This window comes from Oryzias melastigma, linkage group LG6 (genome assembly GCF_002922805.2).
Source record: "Oryzias melastigma strain HK-1 linkage group LG6, ASM292280v2, whole genome shotgun sequence".
Classification (NCBI taxonomy): domain Eukaryota; kingdom Metazoa; phylum Chordata; class Actinopteri; order Beloniformes; family Adrianichthyidae; genus Oryzias; species Oryzias melastigma.
Genome location: NC_050517.1, coordinates 26595086 through 26619396, shown reverse-complemented (window position 1 = coordinate 26619396; position 24311 = coordinate 26595086). Strand labels below are relative to the sequence as shown.

The following is a 24311-nucleotide window of genomic DNA, read 5'->3' as shown; positions in this document are numbered from 1 at the left end:
AAGGAGAATTATTGTAAAATTACTCGATTTGAAGCTCTGTTGTGGTTTTTCATGATCTCTTGGTTGTGTATTTCTGATGTCATCTGCATGCATCACCTGATAGCTTGAATGTTGGTCTTGAGCTCCATGCAGCGACGCAGTAAATCAACAGCTTGTTCAGCTTTGATCCAACTTTCTTCAAAACTGTTTGAAAAAACAGCACAAAAAAATCAACAGTTTAATTTAACAGCTCAACAAAGCTTAAAGTGTTGAATTATTAGCTTTTGCTAAGTTTTTCCTTTTAATGCTAAAGAATAAATAAGTGTGCAGTCGTCTCCTACCTGACACTGCATCCTGTTTGACTGGGTTTTAACATGTTAACAAAACCTTCAATCCATTCTGACTGCAGAAGGCTGTTCTTGAAGCTGTGGATCAATGAGACCAACGAATGACTTCAGTGTCTTCTGACAGAAACTTATGTTCACTTCATCACCATAAAAAACTTCATATATTAAGGTTTTCTTTCTTTAAAACTCTTTTTACCTTTATATAACCAAATAAAGAGAGAGCTGTAAGCTATGACATCAACTCCAAACATAACAATTTTGATAAAGTTTACTGTAAACGGTTAATAGGTGGAGAATTTTTAGGTCTGTTTGTAGACTTAGCAAATGAAAAAATAATCATTTTTATTTTAGCAGCTGTTAGAGAGTAAGAAAAACTTTTTAGACTTCATGAACACAAATATTCATGTGTATCATATCTGATCTTTTTCATTGTAATACCACATTAAATCAAGATTTAAAACTGTTTTCAACCAAGACTGGGGTTAAAAAGGAAAAATCATAATCAAGATCAGATACAAATATTTAAGAATTATCAGATTTAACCTAAGAAAATATATTTTCCTCAATTTTTTGCTATGCAGATTATCCACCAGTCAGTCAGCCAGTTATTTTTCATTTTGTTAAACTAATATATTCTCAAGTTCTGACCGATAAATATTGACTTATGGTTAAAATGTAAAAGCATTTATTATAACACCCTAATGAAGGGTTACAGGTAAAATATACTTACTCTATTTTGCTCAAACTTGGACAGTTGGACACAATTTCTGCCAATCTGATAAGATGATCCTGCTGCAGAATGCAGTCTCTGACACTGGAAAAACAAAATTAAATGTATGGTTTGATGTTTACCTTGTACAGGTTTCAGTGACAATGAAAACCTTCAGTTTAAGACCTCATAATAACAATAGTGAAGCATCCAAAGCTGCTTTGACCTGCTGCTGTACAACAAAAGCATGATGAAATGTCACATATTATTGCTGGATTATTAAAAAATAATGTGGATGTACTTAAACTGCCCTAACAAAAACATGTTTTAACTATCAGTTGTTAAAATTTACCTTAAAGATTTTTCATGACCTCCTTCAAACCAAATGAGACACCTCTCGTCTTCGCTCAAACTGTCAAACAATTAACAAAAATGGTAAACAAGGATGTACACTCTGATTTGTGTTTTATAATTTGCCTAATATACCTTTTGTTTTTTGTTAAATCACTAAAGATTGACTGACCTGACTTCCACAGCACAGACATTGGAGGAGCTGTGCAGAGTAGAAACCACATCAAGAACCCCCTGCTGGCTCAGTCTATTGTTGCTGACACTGTGAGAAGACATTTTTTTATGCTTAAAATCAACAATTTCTATTGCAACATAGGCCTAATTCTTTTCATCACTTTCAACTTAAATTTAAGAGGAAAAATGACAAAGTTACTTACTTGACAAAGCAGCTTATTTGAAGGTTTGGTAGAAAATCCACTAAGCATTTCACTCCAGCATCTCCTAACTGGTTACCTGACAAGCTAAATGAAAGAAACACAAGCAGTTCAACAGGTCATCAACACAGAACTGAATGAGTGTCGGTGATACACGTTTGTTTCTTGATGTTCATACTCAAGATAAGACAGCCGCACTTCCTGCTTAAGGATCTGAAGCAGCATCTGAACGTTCTCCTGACTGAAGAAGAAGTGAGTTAACCTGTGTGAGACAGAAAGAGACCAGGACAAAACCATGAACATCTCATGCTGTTGGCTTTATGACACTTTTCTTAGTTAGAATACCATTAGTTACGCAGAAGAAGGAGAACACAGAGAGCACATCATAGATGTAACATAATTCGAGCTAAAACTTTACAAAAACATATATATTTTTTTTCTTTAACTGATCAAATTATTGCCCTTATTTGTGTGTATTAGACTCCACTGTTTCAGTTTTCAAAGATATTGCACAGCAAACACATTCTTAATAAAGCATCTAAAACTTCATTAACAACTAATCACAAACCTGAAGCTGACGTGTTCTGTTTTCATGCAGCCAAACTGGATGAAGGATTCACTCTGTGGACTAAAGGAAAGACCAAAGCATTCAGTTATCAAGACCATATCCATACACATTCATATATAAACAAGATCAACATTTTACCGTAAAATATATCAAGATACTTTAAAAGTTTTAAAGTGATTCTTAATATTCAGATTTTATATTAAATGCAAAATCTTTATGAAAAGCAATTTGTCTTCTAAATCAAGTCTGAAAAAAATAAGGATAATTTGTTGGTTTAACCCTGCAGAATACAAGCAAAAACTTTCTTCTGAGCTTTAAAATTTAATTTGACCATTTGTTTGGTCATTGTAGATAGCACTGTTGGCCCAAAAAATAAAATGATAAATAATAATTAAAAAGAAGGAAAATAAAACCAAAAATAAAAGAAAAGAAAAGAAAACAGGTGTAAAATTTGAACTAATTAGTTCTTCAGAGTTAAAATAACTATTAAACCTTGAAATTAAGATCTAAAAAGATGAAAAGGGATCAAAAAAATGTACCATTAGTTCATAATATTAAGAGATGCATCTCCATCTGCTAAATTATGTTTTTTTTACAAGCCACTTTAACCCTTTCAAGACCGGAGTTCTTGTTTAACATGCCTTTTTTATTTCTCTTTGACAGGGCCCCAGTTGAGCAGAATTAACTACTGTGGTAATAAAACCCAAATATGATGTCAATGCATGTGGATGTCAGGTCTTAGGAGGTTAACTACGTGAGTATGTGTTTATTTTATTCTATTTCTAGCAACAACGTAGGTTGATTGAGAGGAGTTAGTTGAGGTGTCTCGGGCATCTGGTCCGGATGCCTCCTGGACGCCTCCCTGGAGAGGTGTTCCAGGCATGTCCCACTGGGCGGATGCCCCGAGGAAGACCCAGGACACGTTAGAGAGACTGTGTCTCTCGGGTGGTCTGGGAATGCCTCGGGGTCCCCCCAGAGGACCTGGAGAAGTGGCCAGGGAGAGGGAAGTCTGGGCATCTTTGCTTAGACTACTGGCCTCGTAACAAAGTCCCAGATGAGCAGAAGAAGATGGATGGATGGACGTAGGTTGATGAAAAAAAATGTTTTCTTAAATTGAAAATTTTAATTGGATTGGAACTTTTAAAATAATTAAGCAAATTAAAACAAAATACCTGCATAAGTAAAATGAATTGTTCTCTTTCATAATACTTTTTAAAATCTCACAAAACAGAGTATTTGTGCTTTTATTACAAAAATCACAAAAACACACAATGAAATAAAACAAAACAAGGCAGATGGGGGATGAGACAATTGCCCAACATTGAACCTTAAATAAATCTAGCTCGAGTTACCTGAGATCCACTGAAGTAACTCGATTATTGTCTTTCAAACAGCTGGCCAGAATGAGAGCATCGTTTGTAGAAGTGATGCTGCTGTCAACACTGACAAAGAGAGAAGTGATGAGATTTATAAAGAAATGTTAAGGTTAAAAGTGTAATCAACATTTTTAAGTCTGGCTTTTTCTCAAAAATATGCTAAATAACATGTTTCTATGAGGTAAAAATAGTGGCTGATGATTACATCTGTCACAATCACAAACACATTTATGGAAGGGATTAAAAAACACATTTTTTTTTGTGACTTGTTGGTGATTTATTGTGCTGAATATTTTTATTACACAATTTATGTTAAGACAGAAAACATATTTTTGTCATTTTTCACGTAGAGCCATGATGCACATCTTATTTATTTATTTATTTATTTTATTTTACATTTTTAGCAGTTAGGAATAAAGTTCATGGAGTTCTTAAGTGCAGATTGAAAAGATTACTCAAAAACTCCCATCTGATGGCTATACAACCTTCAGTCAATAGTGGGAGTGGCCTTGTGCCTCTTTTGATGCCTGTAGTTATCGGAAATAAAGTCAATAAAAGCTTTAATGTTTAAAAAAATGTGCATTTTTTTCAGCGTCTTCACAACAAAAATAGTTTATCCAAAATATGACCTCATTTTGACAGCAATGATCAACTAAGAGGCATTGCAAGTGGCTGTATTTATTCAGGGTGTGATCTTAAATCAGTTGAATAAAATCAGTTGCAAGTACTTTCTACCAAAAAACATTCTTACATCATAAAATATAAACTGTTTGGTTCAAGGGAACCAACTTGAGGTTCCACAAAAAAAAGAAAAAAGAAGCATAAAGACACTGTAATGTTGAATGAGGAAAAGGACCATTATTGCGCCTAAGAGCCTCCAGACATTTATGAGGAGAAACACTCTGAGGAAAAGTGCATCTTCAGAGAAAGATGCTTTTCAGGGGTGCTAAGGTGTAAAATGGATGAAAGAACTGAACTGAGTCAAATGCATACCCGAGTCTTCGTAGAGACGACATCTTTGGCAACATTCTGACCATATTTTCAAGAGCTTTGTCCTCAAATGAGCAGAAGGAGAACCTAAAATATTACAAGGACATATATATTACTATATAATAGTTCATTTGCATTTTTAAAGGAATGACAGCAGATGTTTGTTTGTCTTACTCTAACTCCAAATGGAAGAGACAGTTGATCAGCATTCTGCAAACTTTAGATATGATTGATGGGGAAATGTTGCTGTTCAATATTCTAGAAAGAAGATCAGAAATGTTGAAGCTTGAGTTAGTTATTGCTTAAAAAAGCCTGGAAATACTGTAGATTAAACATTGTGGTTTTTTCTATGAGATCAATGTACCTGAATATCTTCGTTTGCTGTTTGATTTCACTAAAAAAAATAGAAAAAAACATGAAAAAAAAGATTCTTGGAATATTCAGATAACTAAACATTTTTAGGGAAATGTTTTACCTTTTTTCAGGGTTGAACTGTAAAATCACCTGATCTTTTCCTTCATGACTTTGAAAAGATAAAACAGATGTCAGTTGTACTATCCACACTTTTATTTCTCTTTTTGATTTACAAATAATGTTTATACAAATATTGTTCATTGGTGGGAAAAATGGCAAAAACAACAACAAAAAAATAGATATCAAAAAGTACCTGATCTGAATTTGTGTCAGGTTGTTATGGGAGCACAGAGCTTCAGCCAACATCACTGCTCCTCCTTCCATGCTGAGGTCATTGTTACTGGCACTGATTAAAAAAGAAGCATCAGCCAGGAAAACAGAATGACAACTTAAAAGGGGATCGCTGTAAAAAAAAACAATAAACCAAAACCACACAAACTGCCAGTGTCAGCAAACTTGTTGAGAAAAAAAAAAAATCCCTGCTCAATGTTTTTTTTAGAACAAAATTGAAAGTTAAAGTTCTGGCACACTCAAACTTTCTAAAAAAGTATTTTGTAGAGCCAATAGAAAGTAAAAAGTCTTTGATTATCTTTATAATCTAAAAACTGTGGTAATAATAATAGTTGTGACATGTGGTAGACTTACTTTATTTCTCGTATTTTGTCTAAATGAGGTAGAAAATCCAACAACTTCTTTAGACCTTTGTCGCCCAAACAATTACTCGACAAGCTGGAAAAGAAAAAAAAAATTGAGATTTTTCATCAACTTCAACACATCAAAATGCTGAACTTTCAAACAAAACAAGGCAACAGATGCACAGATGACAAATTCAGACCTCAAAAAAGTTTCATTTTCTCATAAGCCACAAAAAACATGACTTAACAATGATTAACATAAAGTTTACACAACCACTGTCTATACAGTAATATTAAGGAGACCATGTTTAGACAAATCTATAGCAGAAACCATTTTAAAATTACAAACTAAATATTTTCACTCCTTAAACTGAAACAATCATTTAAAATAAATATTTTACTAAGATTTGACTAAATACTCTTAGGCATATGTGTTTTTCTATAGCTATCTGTAACAGTTTTAGCCTTAGAATTGAGAACTGAGGTTTTAAGTTTTGTCCTTTTACAAGAACTTCGATGGTTAATAAGTAGTGGAGTTCATGCCCCTCTTCTGCAGGACTCTATTCTCTTCTACCAGCACCAGCAGAAGTATCTGGCAACAATTTCTGCCCACATTTAAACAACAGTAACTGTCTTGATCAGATACATAGCAGAATAAATATGGTTCTGAGTCAAACCTCAACTTTGAACATCCATGCTGAACCCCCAATCATTCTTTTTTTGACCTTAGCAAATTTTGAGTAACACACTTCAAAAATTTGCCTTATCTTACACCGAAACAGAGCCTATATTGCTCATTAACAACTGTCTAGAGACTTACAACATATAGTTTAAAATGGATTTGGACAGTGAAAAATCATCAGAAAGCTTTATTTAAAATTCAAAATCAGCCCATATATAAGTGCAAGAGCAGAATCTAAGGTAAGAAGGTTTTGGGTTACATTTGCAGAATGATAAATTTACATTTTCTTTTCACTTATTTGGGTTTTGAATGAAACTTACTTGAGGTGAGTGAGACCTGAAGTGGTTCTCAGGCTTTGCCAAACTCTGTCTAGGTGAGCAGGAATCAGTTTGCAGCAGCGAAGGCTATCAAATACAAAAGGTTCACACAATAACCAATGCAATTATGATTAAAAATCGGAAACAATTTTGAAAATCCTTTTTAATCTGTGAGATAATACAAACCATAGTGTTTTAATCATTTCGCTTGAGTAGTTTGCTGTACCAACAGGAAACACCACAGACACCTGGACAGGATTCTGCAATCTTAAGCATAAAGATGCACACAGTTGTTTAAAAAAGAAGCAGCTCCAGTGTTATGGATAGCCATAGTTTTACAAACAAATGCTTAAGGTTTGAAGGCAGACATACAGCTCTGCATCTTTGGATCAGTGTATTTCTGTACCTTATACTCAGCTCCATAACAAGAGGGCAGTCAGACAGCAGAGCAACCAGCATCACCAAAGACTCCACTGATGAGCAGCTATCATTCAAGCTGAGAGAAAATAGAAAAAACAGCAAAATATTGTTTATTATACTGATGATTCCAATATAAAATAAACTGAGGAAAATTCTCTTACACAATCTTGTTAGAGATCTTTATATTTGGAACAAAGTGTGTAAATGTTTTTAGAGTTTCCTCATCCCAGCAGCCTCCAGAAAGACTATAGTGAACACAAACATGGAGCAAATGTCACTCAGCAAGTTTGGATGACATGAAAAACAATAGATTAGGGAAGCTAAAGTGTTTACATTTTCTTCCCTTTTTCATTTCTGCATCACTTTGCAGTGTAAGGTTTTCAGAAAGTATTGTAACACTAGAAGTGCATTTGTTGTTACTTACTCCAGGACAGACAATGCAGGACAGTTAACCAGAGACTTCACCAGGTTTTGCATCCCCAGCTTGTTCCAATTCTGGTTTAACAAGCTAAAGGAAAAAAGATCATACGATTATCAAAGCCTTCATGAGAAAAAGCAACACCTTTGGTTTCCTGGAAGAGGGTGTGTGCCTTCTCAAAACACCCACATATCCAACCCTTCCTGTGCCGAGGGTTTTCTAAATCAAAAATAGGATTTAGCAGTGGTGAACGCTAAATATTTTATTGGCAGTAAAACCAAAAATTTCAAATGGGATTTAGTTAAGTATAGAAAGCTTGTTCTAAATGCCTTTCAAGTTTAACTTATGTGTTTTTTATTTAAAATTTATTTTACCAGGAGAATCAGTTGAAAGATATTAGAAAACAAGCTTGTACTTAAGTTCTTAAAGCTGGAAAGAAAAGGTAATGTTCTTTCAGGAAATTGGCAAAAGAAAAATCTGCAGAGGAGGAAACAACAAGAGAGATCTATTAAGATTTTCTTATTACCTGATGGTTGGCTCAGGCTTTGTTTTGTGACTACAAAAGAGAAAACAATAAAACCTGAAGTTACAATGGACTGTTTATGATTTTATTGGTTTTATCAGTCATAAAACTCACCCATTGCCATCAGATCTTTTTGAAAAAGTAACCGTAACTTCCTTCATACCACTGCAAAAATAAAGACAGAAAAATCAGGAAGAATAGAGATTTGATTTGTATAAGGTGTTTTGAGATTTGGGGAAGATTTATTATTATTGAGGAAGTAGACATTAGTTATAGTTTGCAGAATGAGTGGCTGGTGGTGAGGTGGTGTAGTAGAATGTAATTAGGTCTTACTCTGCATAAACCTGCTGTATGTTCACACAGGAACCCATTTTCTCAACGATAATGTTTAGTGCTTGCAGAGAGGTGTTGTTTCGGCCCAGCCTACAAAGACGCATGTGAGTTATCACAAATGCAATTATTAAGTTCCTGTTCCTTGTTGTCTTTTCAAGGCATTTTCCCATTTAAATTTTGAACTTACAGTACAGATATGAGATTTGGCAGTTTGGTAAAAAGCTCAACCACATGCCCAATTCCATCATCCTGCAGATTGTTGTCACTAAGACTGCGACAAAAAAAAGACAACATTTTGAAATAAACTCAAATACTGCCAAAGTGTTTCCACTTCCAAATGTATTTAAAAGAACACAAGCAAAACATTGTGGATGTCAGAAGGAAGTATACTTTATCTCCGTGATGTTGCAACACTTCTGTAGAGCAGAGGCCAAACTTTTCGCTCCAGCAGCAGTGAGACTGGCACCAGAAAACCTGCAGAGGAAAAAGGTAAATTCAGTTAATCATTGGGCTATTTATCAATGCTACATTTTCAATACAAAATCACCCCAAAAATATGAAAACTCAAAAACGTACTCAAGTTTTTTCAGGTTTGGAAATCCAGGCAAGATACAGGAAAGGTTCTCGGCAAACTGGTCATTGTACTTCCGACTGTGAAAACTGCAAAGTATTCATCAATCGTTCAGTTCAAGGTGTCAATAACAGCTAAAGACAGTTTATAAATCACTTTTAGAATTAAAAGAAAATGTCACAGATGTTTCTTAGCAAAGGGTTGAGACATGTTAGTGAGCAGAACCCCCCACAAAATTCAGGCGGAGATTTTGAAAATTTTATTATAAAGAACCATCTCAATAAAACAAGCAAATCTAAAAGGAATTTGTGACTAAATGTATGGTACAAAATAAATATACATAGGATGGCTATATTTAAGAAAAATAGACAAAAATGAAATAAAATTAGTTGTTTATTTTTGGATGGCACTAAGATTGAAAGAACATATTTTGCTTTATTGGCATTTCAGTTTTAAACTTAATAAAAGTTCCGGCTCATGAGTTCTTTTTCATTCTATATTGCTGTGTCACTATAGGTTACTTATTACGGCATATTAACACTTGTAGTCTGGGGTGTTTTTGAGCATTTATGAGCATTTATTTTATTTTCTACTTTCCAATTTGCTCTATAAATTTACAATTAAAACAATTTTTGTGACAATGCTTGATATCCATCTTTTTAGTACAAATACAGTTTTTTTAAAGGTAAAAAGAGTTGTAAATGTTGTCATTTTTTAATGCAAAATAAATAAATAAAATAAAATAATTGCATCAAACAGTTTTTATATTTTCTAACAGGTAGTAACATGTATACATCAACAAACAAAGAAAATAAAGGCAAAAACAATGTGAAATTTGTCTTCAAAGTTGCAAGGATTTATTCCAAGGGATGTCACACTTACTTATCATAAGTCTTAGTGTTGTTTTAAATAAAATTTCAAAGCTAAAACCTTTTAAAAAAATCTTTTTTAGAATTTTGAGTGAAAACCATACTAAAGAAGGAAAGTTGGTTTAGTTGAAAACATTCAATATGATTAGCAAATTCACTGGTGAGGTCAGAGACCACGAGGGCTAAACTTTAAGATTTAAAACTTCACTTTACTAACTGCAGTTACAATCACAGTAATCTAGTTAACCTGGATCAACTGGATCTAGTCAAGATTGATCACATTTACAGATTAACATGAGTTCTAAATAGCAACATTAACAATTTATACACTCATGGTTAGTTTTTCTAAACCAACACTGGATTCTCTGTAAACTAAAAATATGAATGTCTCTATATCTGTGTATTTAACTGTCTCCAGAAATCTTCTTATTACATTTACTTGGACATTTCTTTTTACCTGCATAACTATTTTACTTCAAACAGTTTCATATAAAAGAGACAAACATGTCTTTTATTAAAATAGTTAGCAGCTTAAATATATATTTTCCTTAGTAAGTATTAGGAACAGTTAAAATCAGCTATACTTCTTTTCTCCCATTTTACTGATTTCTTTTTTCCTTACTTGCTGGCACAGATAGAGGTTTGCTTTCTTTTTTGTAAAATACGGATGCATTTTTTTCATATTGTTTCTAAGGAATTTGTTTTTTTTCCCCCAGTTCATATCTATGATTTACTGCATGCCGAAACATGTTTTCATGGCCCTGAATCAAAAAACAACACTGGTGACTTGAGTGTTGCTCAATGGACCAACTTTATATGTGTAGAGCAAAATTATATAAAGATTTTTTTAAAGATGCATAAAATTTCTGTTTGAAAATTATGCGAGTCTTAAATGTTTTGACTTGATCTTTTTTTATCATAATAAAGTATTTTCTGTCGAGGAGAATTAACACGTCAGTTTCAATAAAATATGTTCAGAAGACAACTAAGAATCCAATCTAATGCTTTTTTATATTATTTGACATTTATAAACAATGTGTTTGTTAACTTATAATGTCTTTCATCAACTTTGTAAGAGGATTTTTGACAAGCCAACTGCTTCAACATTAAGGGTGAACAATAAAGAATATCTTCAAACTGTCCGATATTTATAGGCTGATGTTTCCTATGAGTTTCAAGCACTTTTACTTTCTGAAATCCAAATTGCTTCAAGATAAACGCACATTAACCTCTGCATTTGCAAAAAAAAAGAAAAATTATACAGAGGGTAAACAGCTTTGCCAAAATGTTTTGCATCTATTTATATTAGTTTCTAGTTGGCTCATGTCAAACATATACTGCACTTCTCCTCTTTCTCCTAAACTACTGGTTTAGACTGATTTATGTCTGGTCATCCATGCACATCTCATGCTCTCACCACAACATTGACTAAAGCAGTGTAGAGTTATGTCTGAACCTGGCCTTTGCCCTCTGGCCTTTGCACCGACTCTGTTTTTCACAACATTCGGGGTTTGTCCTGGAAACCCTCAAGTGTGAAGTAGAAAATAACAGATTTTAAAACACGCCTTCCAGGTCAAATGTCCTGACATGCATCTTTACAAAAAGCCAAGAGTTGATATATTGTACTGCTGCCATGCGTAGGCATGCATTTTCTCCTTAATAAGTGTCGACTGAATTGGCAGGAGCTTCAGTTTGTTTTACAGGCTGTTTACTGTCTTGGCACGTCAGTTCATGTCCTGGTCAGTCTTGTAAATGCCCTCAAGTTTAATTACTTTACCGCTATATTTATCCTGCCTGATATGGGTCAAGATAAAATTTAATTTATTCAAAAGAGAAAAGTAAAGTAAGATGTGTGTCTTTTAAGAGACAGAAAAATGATTAATACACATGTCCTCCCAGTTAAAGGGAAGTTGAAATGCGACATGCACATGTATATCCTGTGTGGGGTGCATTCTTCTTGTGCTGACTCCCAGAGTTAGACAGCTGATCAGTCTGGCCAGCTGTCTGAAAAGTCACCCAGTTACTGTCAGTTAATGACAAAGGAAAAATAGGCAACGGTTCCAGACCAGCATTAACCCTTACTCTAGCATTAACTAATTTAAAGGGTTAAAAAAAAACTAAGATTAACACCCTTCACCTGCTAGTGTTAACTGCATAGTGCCATGCTCTGTTCGTTACAAAATAATATAAACTCAGAGGAAAGACATGAGTTTTAAAAGATACATTTAAAATAAAAAAAACTCCTTTAAGCCAGCAAAAAGTAGAGATCTTACATTATTTAAATCTTAGATAAACGTTTTCCATTCATTCATCTTCAGAACCCACTAAATCCCTTATGGGCTCACAGGGCTGCTATAGCTAACCCTGCTACTGTTGGGCGAAGGCGAGGTCCAGCCTGAACAGGTTGCCAGTCCATTGCAGGGCCACACACACATACACACACACACACACACTCTCACATGCACACCTAAGGGTAATTTAGATACCAAATAACCTATGCGACATGATTCTGGACTGTGAGAGGAAGCCAGAAGGTCTGAAGAATACCCACGCATGCATGGGGAGAACATGCAAACACACAGAATGGATTTGAACTAGGGCTGTCTCCCTTTGAGGCAAGAGCACTAATTCTCCCAATTCAATTTACTCTAAATCATAATAAGCAAAATTGTGCTGATTGCATGTTTTCATTTCGATCAGTAAAGGTGCACTGTCCACCCACCTGAGGTAATGAATGCACTGGCACCTTGACAGAGCATCTAAACACTCTGGCTCCATTGAGCATGCTCCAAAATCCAAACCAACAGCATCATCAGCAGCTGAGTTAACTACGAAAGCCAAGGCATCTATATCATTAGGTAACAGCCGGAAATTGCGCAGTTCTAAAGTGGGCCTTGAACTCACAGCCTCCTGAGCCAGTTCGTGGTTCTGGCTCTCCTGGATGCAGCGGCAAAGCTGCAACAACTGCAAAAAAACACAGAATTAAAAAAAAGGACAAGAAAAACTACTAGTTAAAAAATAGGTGTAAGCTTTTTCTATTGTACCTTTGGTCCAGTTAGTGTGTTGCTGTGGCAAAGGGGTTTCAGTAAATTCAGAACAAGGGCTTGTCGTTTCTGGACCCAGCTTTGAACTCCTTTCATTCCTGAAGCTCTGGCTACTCGAACCAGGACTTCAGTGCAGTTTGGGGAAGCAAGACCACATACATACAGGTACAGGGAATCAGTAAATGGTGTCTTCTGGTTAGACTTTGTTGTCCAGCGAGTTTTCAGACTGAATCTGATGGTAGAATGAGGGAGAGCAAAAGTCAAAACTTAAATTCAATTCCTAAAAAATAACAGATATTTTTTTGTTTTCTTTATACCAATGTATCTGACAATTGTTTTTGTTTGCTACTATCATATAAGAATAAAAATTTGTTGTTTGCTATAATTTTTAATCAAATGAGCAAATAAACATAATTTTTTTAGCATAAAATCACTTCAAATTATACGCAAATTTAAAAAAGAATGAAAGGGTGACTTAAGGGCACATTTGTGATGTTTCTGCTGCATATATTGCCCTAATAAAACTTAAAAACAACTCTACTGTTCCTTGAGGTGTATTTAAAACCCTGAAATTGTACCACAAACATGTCGAGTATAGAGTCAAACTTCACACAGACAGGATTCGATAGAGGTCTAAAATAAGATTTGCATGAAGATGAAGGAATCAAAGTCATGATAATGGCTGCTAAAGTATCCTAAAGGTTCCCATAAACTGTGAGCTCAAAGACCTCTATTTAAATTATTTGTTTGCAACACATCCATAATCATAACTGTGCCACAAAGGCATGAAAAAAAGGAATCATAAATGCTTAGAGGTCCAATAATTGCATTTCTCAAATGACAAAAAGTCAAATGATTATTTATAATCTATCCCAAGATGTAACTTAATTTAGAAAAAAATCTGATCAAGCTCCATATGGTAAAAAGAAGGCTAGGTTAGTGTTACATGGAATGTCTTGATGCAAGAATATCTCGGTGAGTTACAGTGGTCACCTTCTGCCACGGTATATCATGTACAGTGACATGTCGCACTTGATGCTCTTATGTAACCAGATGCTCTGCCTTGTGCCTACCTCAGTATCTTTTGAATCTCCTTTTAGGGCTGAGGTCAAAATATTTTTGTGTCAGCTCACACAGCTCATGTTGCTCCCACAGCTTTACTCCGGGAACCGGGCATAACTTTGTATAATTGAATTATTTTGTAATGTTTTGCAAGAACTACTAATGGTGATGACAACTGGAGGGATATTTTATTGAAAACCATTATGAGGATGAATCTAAAACTTAAATGTGGATATTGTGCAGTATCAGCGAGATGTTTTTTCCAGCTGTTAGTGGCACAACTCTATTTTGGTATCTGTTCCCATGCTGTGCCAGCGTGTTATTTGCCTAAAGAGACAGAAGCTATATGTTTGGTATTTTGGGAACCAGGACAGGCTGTACAGTGCAAAAGGGCAGAAGAGGTGTGAACATATCGGGTCTCATTCAGCGAAGGCAGTATTAGGAAAGGCACCGGTATTTATCACTTGTGAAACATTTGCTCCACATACTGTATGGTAAGCATTTATCTGCCTTTAATGAAGAACATAAAACTAATTAACAGAAATGTCAAAATCTTGTGCAGCAATTGCTAATAAAAATAACAAAAGAAAAGGCAATTTTACAAAAACAATAAAGTTGGTATTATTAATTAAGACTAAAGCTTAATAAGTGTGTGGCACTTTCTTTTATTTGCATTTTAGCATTAAGAGTAAAAAATAACTGACTAAAAGATCTAAACAGGTCTGGAAATGTATTTGCACACAAAAGATAATCTAATAATTCTTATCAGAACAAGTATTCCTCACTGAAAGATCTATTTGTCTTTTCTTTCTTACCTCTTTTTCAGCTGTGCATCACTAACTTCATGACTTGTCATGATTCTAAGAGCAGCCAAGAACTCCTGCACAGTCAAATGAATGAAACTGTAAGCGTTAACTAGATCTCCATCGTGACATCTGAGCTCAACCTGACAAGACAAAAAAGGTGCAAAATAATTTTTTAATGATGCGTAATATGAAGCCAAGCCTGTTGATGTCCGGTAAAAAAAAAAAAACAATAAAATTGGGATAAAGTTTACTTTTTAAACATCTATGACAATGGATTTAGACACGTTAAGGTTGAGATGACAGTTAAAAGTAGCAGCAGCTGTCAGTCTTTCATTTGGCAGACTGCTTGTAGAACTGGTGGAATACAAAAATCATATTACATCTCTTCAGCTTAGTTCCATTTTATTTTACATTAATTTATTTTCATTTCTACAAAAAGATCAAATGCCAATATTTTATTACTTTCATTAACAAACAATTATTTGCTGTTGAACACCAAACAAATAATTGATCAACTTTATTAAAAAAAAAGACACAATATGAAATTCCAGTTTCACATATAAAACCCGTTGTCTGACCTGTGAAAAAAGTCTAGTCTTGACTGATAACTTTAAAATATTCTCTGGAACATCTTCTTTCATAAAGAGGATCTTGCTTTCCTCTAAGCCTTTCCAAGCCACTTGACTCAGCTCACAAAGTTCAGATGGATACTGAACAACGGTGGATAGTGTGTTGACAGTATTGCTAGAAAAAAGAAAGAAAAATAAAAGATTTGCATGTAAATATCAACAGGAAAAAATGTTTTCTTGCAGCTTCAGACATAAAGGCAAAGCTTCACAACTGAAGTCAACTTGGTCTTACCTCAAAGAAGACCTAGCAGCCTTTGGCCTGTTATCTCCGCCTCCCTGATCAGGGTGGCGGCTGAGAAAAGCTGCAACAGCAGTAAGGTAGACCTGGGTCAGAGTGTTGGGAACTTGGGCTGAAGTTGCAGAAAAGTTTTCCCTGCCATTTGCAGTCTTCGTCTCCATGTCTTGACTTTCTTCTCTTTCTCCACTGTGTTGTGTGTTTTGAGTTTCATTTTCTCTTCTATCTTTCTCTTTCTCAAAAACCTGCATATCCATCTCTTTTGTTGGAATTGTGTTTTTTGTTGCTTTACTCCTTTGTTCATCTTCTGTTGACCTAGAGTTAGCATCTCTGTCCTTGAGCAGCAAATGCTTAAGACAGATGCAGCAGATGTTACAGAGGGCGGGCACAGATGACATTGCAAGAAGATGTCGATTGGAAAGAAGAAGTTTGGTTGCCTCAACTCCAATGGTTCTGTCTGCCCGATGGAAGCACAAAACAAGACAAAGACAACAGAGAAGTAACATTACAATAGATAAGCAGTAGTGTCCTTACTTTTTACGTGATTTTCAATTTATCTCTTCAATTATGGTTTAAAAAAAAATAAATAAAAAAAGTGAAAGAAAATTTAAAAAAGGACAGTTTTGCAAAAAAAAAAAAAAATCTGTATTTACAGTAACCTGTAGGATTAAATGCATATTAACTGTTGTAAGGAACTGAAAATGAAAAAAAAAAATCCTGAATTAGAAAAAATCCCAAAATCTAAATGAAAAAAATAAACATTGAGGTTTACCTTCAACTCCAAAGAAACGGTGCACATACTCCTTGATCTCATTTTGATCCCACTCAAGCAGCTCCCCAACCTTGTCTGACACGCTGTCAAAATCTACAATGTCCCGTGCACGGCAAGTCACCAGCACCGTGCTTCCTGGAAGAAGCTGCCGATTCAACAACCCTGAGATCAGGTCAGCAACTGGCAGAGGTTCCTCTAAGTTTAACACACCACATGGCATTCTGTGTTTTTTGATTTTCCAATGAAATTCATCGTAGCCATCCAACACCCAACAGCTCTGCTCCGGATTGGAAAGAAGGTAGTCCACAATGGCTTTCTACTCAGAGACAGAGGACATAGGACACAAATTAAAATTGATATAATTAGTGCCTATATGTGCTGATTTTCTGCAACCTGTTGTTTTATTTCCTTGCACATGTTTTACATGAGTATTGCAAACCTCTGCATCGTTGCCACGATTTGAAGGGAGGTAATGTTGAAACAGCAGCTCAGACAGTGACAGGGAGCGGGACAGCTGGTTCAGCTGACGAAATTCCAAAAGAACTAACAAGTAGGATGCTGGGAAAGGACCCTGCATATGAAAGTGAAACAGGACTATTACTTCAAAATCAGTGCATCAACAATTTAAAAACTTCTATATAATTTATTAAGACCCAAAAAAGGTTAATTTTACAGAAAAAATATTTCACAATTGAATAAATATTTGACAGCAATCTGATGCGTGAAAGCTGTTGTTCACCTAAAATTACAATTAAACATGAAAAGTCTAGATGTGATTTACTAAATAAATTGGTGATCATAACACAACTGCTTTCTGTAACTTCTTGTCTTCTGAGAGTAATATGATGCAAAAAGGAATGTCATTTTAAGTTTACATCTGCTGTCAAAAATTCAAAGAATACGCATTTCTATTTAAAGCAAAAACCAAAAAACAGGACTTACCAGACCATTTCCCCACTGTTGTCCTAAACAAGACATTAGAAGAGTTTTTCCTGAGCCAGCCTGGCCAACAAGAAATGTCACTTTTCCTTTACATCCTCGTAAGAAGTTTTCCAAAGTCACCTTGGAATCCGAAAACCCATAATCTCCATCAGGCTCTAATTGGGGGAAAATATTTGTCTGAACTTAAATTACTTGATTTTCAAAGTACTAAAAAATGTCTCAAATGCTGGTTTGTAGAAAAATGTTATGTTCTTCATTTAAATTAAATAACAAAAACTTATTAAAGGTTCCTGTTGTTCTAAAGAAGGAAAAGGAAATGTCCTCTGACCTGCAGTGTTGAACCCTCTGTCTGATGAAGCAGGAGTCTGATCAGGTCGGTCCCTGCCCCTGTTTACATTTCTAAAGTTGACCCACACTTTGTCCAGCTCCACGGCCTTCACCAGGCGATCTGTCAGTCTTCTCCACCGACTTATCAGTAAATTCTTCCCTTCTACAACATACTCCTCCCAGTAATCTGCAGTCAAAAACAGTATTTATAAGATACAGAATCCCAGTTTGACTGAACTGGTATAAAAAAAAAAAAAATTTTAAAGAAATTCGGCAAAATGAAAATCAAAACCTCCTTAAAATATAATTTAAAAAAAACTAAATTAATTTAGTTTACTTATTCCTTTTTTGTTGCAATCCTGAAAAGGCCCATTCTAGTCATCTTTTGAGAAATTGTAAAAGCATTTCCAGGGAAATATTTGTTATGAATATGCTGTTTTTTTGCCAAAATCTGTGACATCTTCTAGGACATAGTTTTTGCAGAGGGGCAGTTGTTCTTTAGAAATTCGCCTCTGAGCTGTGGGCCGTTGGTGTGAAGCAACCCTGCCACTCCTTCCCATCGCCCATAATTGAGAGCTCTCTCTTTACTCTCTCTGTAACTCACAGCCCTAACCTTACCGATGCAAAAAAAATGCAAATTTGAGCTTCATTTTCCTAATAAAGTCCTCCATCATCAGGAAAATAACACAAGTGCATACTAAACACATCAAAAACACAATTTTCATTGGAGTGGGTCATTAATGATACACCTATTTCCCCCTACTGTATATTCTTATTACGAAAGCCAAAGAAATAGGAAGGACATGACTGCAACAAGATGTTATCAACTCTGCCTGAAAGTACCAAGCTGATAACAAAATACTATTAGGATGGACACCTACCTGAAAACCATCTATTTTCAAATCTACAGGCAAAAACATGACTGTGTCATTGGATTACAGGTGTCCTCCATTATGGCCAATTTCAACACACACAACATGTCTGTCTTTACTGTGAAGCCTAAAAATGTGCTGTGTGATATTTGTGAGGCCTAAGGTCAGAAAGCTTGCTCTTAGTCATGAGTCAACACTACAATGACCTAAAACACATCTAGTGAAAGAAATAAACACTCTGGACCAATCATGAAGTGGTCTTTCATCAGCTCTGATCTAAACTGGGACAATCAGAGCTACTCAAGAGGAGGGGGCCGAAGTAACTGCTGACAAATGCAGAGTTCTCCCTCGATAGTTACAGAAACTGTAAGATTGCAAACAATTGTATGACAAAAATATTTTAGATCAATGTATATTATTTTTTTCCACACTAAAATAGTTAGCAATTTTCAATAATTTTTGTCATTTATTGGTTGATTTTGAATTAACATTTCATTTATTATTACTTATGTAATTTCAAGATGCAGATGGAGGTTCTCATTAATTAGAGTGACTTTGTCTTGGAGTTGAAAATAGCATCTGGACTTAGATCTTTCTTTCTTGAAAAACATTATGCTACTGTGGGGTTCTGTCTGATAAAGCCCCTTCAATGACTGGCAAAATGTGCCATTTCAAGAGTTTAAAGTGATCAATGTGTTTTATTTTTTTCATTCACAGAGGAGTAACACCAATTTTTTTGAATTTCTGTAACTGTTTTTTTTTTCTCCAAAAGTAGATATCAGTTAAAATCAGTATTTCTAGTTTAGAAAAGGCAGTAGAATATATTTAACGTCACAGTGATTAAAATATTTCGAGTGTGTTTTACCAATCCGTGGGCGTTTGATGGGCTGGTCCTCTGAAGATTGTGCTCCATCACAACCACCTTCAGTGCAAAGAAACAAATCAGATTTAGCTACACAGCATTTAAACATGGTCAGGATTCAGTTTTATCCAGTGTTTTTGACTACTTGTAACGTATTTCTATAACAGATTTCTGCACATACTGTAATGGCTTAATCAGGAAAAACGTAATTGAAATAGTTTGTGATTTTGAAAAATTGATTTCATAGAAAGCTCCCTGTGCTAAATGAAAAACGAGTACTCACACACAATTCACTACAAGATAAAACCATACAGAGAGGAAACTTGGCTGAACCTGGATGCCAAGACACTTTTTTTCACAATGTCATCCAAAAGAACAACATAAAAAATGAAGTGATTCTAAGTAAAGCGCTGTGAAAAATGTCTCAGCTGCAAAAAATGCCAGACACCCCAAAACAAAAACTTGCTTTTAAAACTTCCATAGTAAAAGTTATCATTAATACCATAATAAGTACTTTAATTAAAGAAAATAAATTCATAGGTACCCTAAATTTAACAGTGGTAATGTAACAAAAAAGGAAGTTACAACATGCAAATCTAGTCGAATACTTCCTGTTGTTGTAACATTTGCTGCAAGTCACCACTGAGAAAGAAACCAACGGTTTAACCAAGATAACTCTCTAATTTTAAGAAATTGGAGTCAGAGAAAATCCCTTTACTGTAAAATTATTTGTTAAATTTTAATTTTTGGTATCAGCATAACTATGAAAAAAAGGCCTGCTTATATATTGTGATAATGGTATTAAGAGATTGATTACAATATAGTCTATTTGAGTGTAAAATGTATTAAAAAAATACAATATTTAGATGGATAATTAAAAAAAAAACACTGAGTCAAGTGTTTTTTTTTTGTTGATTAGAGGTATCCAATCCCCTTTTCCAGAAGTAAGTGTCCTTGATAATTTTCAGATATTTATGCTCCATTCACTGTCGAATCAGGTGTTTTCCACCAATAAGCAGTAGAAAAGTTAAGGTATATATATTTGAGGATTCTATTAATCAGAGCTAAAAAAAAAGTAAACATCATTGATAGAATAAAAAATGGTAAAGGGTGTATATTGATTTACTACCTTCTTAGAAAGCCCAAAGCACTTTACAGTCACAAGGCCATTCACCCAGACGCTTTCACACATTGAAGGTGTCTCTGCTGTCTAACACCAACACCAGAGCACCTATTACACCTATAGCAACCTATAACCACAAGAAGCAATGTGGGGTTCAGTGTGAGGATTCTGTGGTTTAGTTTGTTTATGGTCATGTTCTCAGAGTCCCTCTGTCAGTCACACCTGTTTCGGGTTCATCACGATTCACAGCTGTCTTCATTTTAGTTCATTGCCCTCAGTCTAATTTAGTGTCTGGTTTTCAGTTCATCTGGTTCACTTTGTCACCCACTTTTTTTCTGCTGCTGCCCCCATGATTTTGTCATGTTTCAGTTTTTTATTACAAGTCTGGTCTCCTACATTGTCACCAGTTCCTGACATTCGGTGTCTTGCCCAAGGACACCTGGATACGGTGGGAATCGAATTCTATCTTCTGTTCAGAGGTTGACTGCTCTACTTCTATATATATTTTTTACTTTTATTTAAAAAGGTGAAACCTATCGAGATCAAGATCTCCTTTTCAAGGGTGGCCTGGTCAAGAGATTAGCAGAACATGTCTCATAAAGTTACAATATAAAACACAATTATGACTTTAATATATTTACAATATAAAACTTAAAGCTGAGGAGTAACAAGGGGACAATGATTTTAAAAGGCAAATATATGTAAACGGTCAATTGGAGGGTGTAAAAGTTATGAGCAGCATGACATTAATAATGTGCAGTACATATAAGGTGAATTAGTTATCAGTGTAAGTTAAAAACATGGGCATTGATGTATGGAATATTTTTCTTTGCACAGAAAAGAACATAATAATCTAAATGAAGCAGGTTCAGACCATTTCGGTTGAGTTTGGAGAGGGCTCCTGACAGAGGCAGCAGAAAAACAGAAGGCTTGTTTCCCAAATTCAGTCCAACCACGGGACACATGAGGGTGAAAAACATCGCTAGAGCACAAATCATAGTGACTGGCGGTTCTTTGAAGAAGAGAATTGAGATTTGGGGGGACCAAACAAAGCAGACCAGAGTAATCCTGTGCATGTGCCTTCACATGTTCAGAGAAGGCCACTCTACTCTGGCATACAGTTCACAGTGATGAATATAACCAGAATAACTATAAAAGTATTCAGTGATTGAAAACAGGTGGATAAAACGGAAAGTCTCCATAACCAATCAGAGGCAAAAACGCAGCTGCTACCAGAATTTTTCAGGTTCTGAGAGAGAAACCGGATTTATTTCTAAAAAAAATCCCAAAGCCTCACATTTAGTTTAAAGTAGCAAATAGGCAACATACATTTTTTTTAAAAGGCTAAGTGACAAGCACAAAACCAAAGAAGGAATTTCAGCCACACCTTGATGCTGAACTGTGACTGTGCCTGACATCAAACCAGCAACCTCACATATGCTGTCCCAAGAAATAACGGATTATTTGATTACAGAATTTATTAAATAAAGTCTTTACTAATCATAGTGGTTAATAAAAACTGCTTGGCTATACATCTGAAGCTACTGACACAGAGTGAAAATATTAGAGAAAGATTGTATCCGTTCATACTCACTGCATGCCACTGACATGAGCCTGGCCTCCAGATGCATGGGTATGCCTTCACACAGCATGCAAACACTCTGCAGGAAGATGCGACACTTTGTAGCATTGGCTGACCTGTAGTAATCCAACAACGCTTTAACATGGTCTGCTGAAGTCCATGCACTGGCAGTAGAGGTAGCTTGTTTGTCTCGACATTCATCTTCATCTATCATTCTTTGATAAAGCATCCTTATGACGGATTCTGATTGGTTGCTCAAGATGTGACAAAGTTTTGAAGATTCCTGGGCCAAGACAGAGTTCACATCTTTATCCTCAAGGTGAGAGTCATTATCCATGGTCAGACTCCATCAGCTGAAACACATAAAGCATGGACAAATACTTTAAAGTCCCACTCCAAATACATTTCTATCTATAGTAAATCGTTCCCAGTGTTTTTTTTTTTGTTTTTTTTTTTACTTATGCAGTTATAGCCAAAATCAAAAAGCCTGTTTCATTTTTAAGGGAACTATACCATGCTATTCTGAGCCTTTCATAATATACTATATCCACATACTGTATATATTATTTACATTTGGCACACTAAATACTGCATTTTTTATTAAATATGAGTTTTTTCACGAGTAAGATCTCTGAGGCACTGCCTTTCACTTCTTGTGGGTGCCATTTCATGACATCAACTTGGAGCTGGCCTCGGCAGCGTCTGTGTTTCGCCCACGAAAAAATGAAAAGGAAACTAAAATGCAAGCGTTTTGGAGGTCATTGCTAGCTTCGCAGAGAAACCTGGGTAGTGGGGGAAGGCTCTTCCTGAAAGTGGGTGTTCATCAACATTTATACCTAAGAATGTAAGAATGTGAGGACCCACTCATTTTATGGAATTGGAGGGGCTGGTGCAGAGAGAGTCGGGGTGGAGAGGAATGCTCAGAGATCCATGAATGGAGCAAATACCACATTGGAGGTGTTTTTCATGATGAATTAACATAACAATACACTTAAAATCGCCAAAAAAGTTGGATTTAATAAGCCAAGGGTCACCAACATGGTGCCCACGGGCACCAAGTTGACCCCAAGGACCACACAAGCTGCCTGCAGGTCTCTTCTAAAAAAAAAAAAAAAAAAAAAAGCACAACTCACTTGTGAGCTGTGTCTAAAATTACATTTTATTCTGTTGCAATTTTTCTTTTAAATTACACTTGCATTTATATAGATTTAAAAACTAAAATGTATTAAAAATATTCATGATACATGAACTTCAGATAAGTTTTGGTGACGTTGGAGCTACTCCAGTTCAAAGATCATGAATTTTGTCAAAAATGCTACACAGGTTCGGTCATTAGATCAAAATGTAACAAGATTTGTTCAAAAATGTGCAAGCGATTCTTCTTTAACATTACATAATTGATAAACATGGTACAACGTAGAGAAAATTGGACATTCATTCATTCATTCATTCATTTTCCTGACCGCTTCTTCCCTTTCGGGGTCGCGGGGTGCCGGAGCCTATCCCGGCTACTGATGGGCGAAGGCAGGGTACACCCTGGACAGGTCGCCAGTCTGTCTCAGGGCCTCAATCCCACACCCATTCACTCTCACATTCACACCTAGGGGCAATTTTAGAGTCACCAATGAACCTATGAAGCATGTTTTTGGACGGTGGGAGGAAGCCGGAGTCCCCGGTGAAAACCCACGCATGCACGGGGAGAACATGCAAACTCCACACAGAAAGGTCCCAGCCGGGAGTCAAACCAGGGCCTTCTCGCTGTGAGGCAAGAGCACTAACCACTGCGCCACCGTGCAGCCCGAAAATTGGACATTTTCCCTTAAAATGTAGTGATGTAAGTGATCATCTGAAAATGTCATAATTACTGAGATTATTAAAGTGATGAATATTGATATATGTTTCCTAGCTTGTTGTCATTGTTTATAATTATAGTGAGAAAACAGTCTCTTCAGATAGAGGAGTTTCATTATTCATTATTAATAATGCATAACTAAAGGTAAACTAAACAAATTTGTTATTTAGCCCTTCGTATGACTCAGTACACATGAAGTTGCTCTCAGTTTCAAAAAGGTTGGTGGTCTCTGATAGTCCCTACAAGACATATTTTAGCATGGAAATTAGCCTTTGCTAATATGCCACCAATCTTTGGTTATACTCTCTCCCGCTGACTTACAGCTCC

General features: G+C 35.5%; 1 protein-coding gene across 2 annotated transcripts in view; it reads right to left on the bottom strand.

Moving 5' to 3' along the window:
• Window positions 1–24311, bottom strand: part of nlrc5 (NLR family, CARD domain containing 5) — a 34225-nt gene that overhangs the window by 7240 nt on the left and 2674 nt on the right. The window contains exons 2-38 of one of the 2 annotated variants that reach the window (XM_024280880.2): window positions 22145–22485; window positions 19431–19487; window positions 17695–17880; window positions 17367–17521; window positions 16864–16995; window positions 16425–16740; window positions 15650–16109; window positions 15367–15532; window positions 14798–14928; window positions 12921–13152; window positions 12599–12840; window positions 9013–9096; window positions 8827–8910; window positions 8624–8707; window positions 8437–8526; window positions 8218–8268; window positions 8107–8136; window positions 7587–7670; window positions 7324–7407; window positions 7149–7238; window positions 6929–7009; window positions 6746–6829; window positions 5754–5837; window positions 5362–5454; window positions 5170–5217; window positions 5059–5088; window positions 4869–4952; window positions 4698–4781; window positions 3681–3770; window positions 2329–2388; window positions 1939–2022; window positions 1764–1847; window positions 1559–1648; window positions 1388–1447; window positions 1057–1140; window positions 321–404; window positions 97–183 (exon numbers count right to left, since the gene is read on the bottom strand). In XM_024280880.2, coding sequence (XP_024136648.1) covers window positions 97–183; window positions 321–404; window positions 1057–1140; window positions 1388–1447; window positions 1559–1648; window positions 1764–1847; window positions 1939–2022; window positions 2329–2388; window positions 3681–3770; window positions 4698–4781; window positions 4869–4952; window positions 5059–5088; window positions 5170–5217; window positions 5362–5454; window positions 5754–5837; window positions 6746–6829; window positions 6929–7009; window positions 7149–7238; window positions 7324–7407; window positions 7587–7670; window positions 8107–8136; window positions 8218–8268; window positions 8437–8526; window positions 8624–8707; window positions 8827–8910; window positions 9013–9096; window positions 12599–12840; window positions 12921–13152; window positions 14798–14928; window positions 15367–15532; window positions 15650–16109; window positions 16425–16740; window positions 16864–16995; window positions 17367–17521; window positions 17695–17880; window positions 19431–19487; window positions 22145–22469 — 4394 coding nt within the window. In that variant the 5' untranslated portion in view covers window positions 22470–22485. Of the gene's footprint in view, window positions 1–96; window positions 184–320; window positions 405–1056; window positions 1141–1387; window positions 1448–1558; window positions 1649–1763; window positions 1848–1938; window positions 2023–2328; window positions 2389–3680; window positions 3771–4697; window positions 4782–4868; window positions 4953–5058; window positions 5089–5169; window positions 5218–5361; window positions 5455–5753; window positions 5838–6745; window positions 6830–6928; window positions 7010–7148; window positions 7239–7323; window positions 7408–7586; window positions 7671–8106; window positions 8137–8217; window positions 8269–8436; window positions 8527–8623; window positions 8708–8826; window positions 8911–9012; window positions 9097–12598; window positions 12841–12920; window positions 13153–14797; window positions 14929–15366; window positions 15533–15649; window positions 16110–16424; window positions 16741–16863; window positions 16996–17366; window positions 17522–17694; window positions 17881–19430; window positions 19488–22144; window positions 23452–24311 lie in introns of those variants that run through there. The other variant, XM_036212497.1, reaches the window with a different exon arrangement.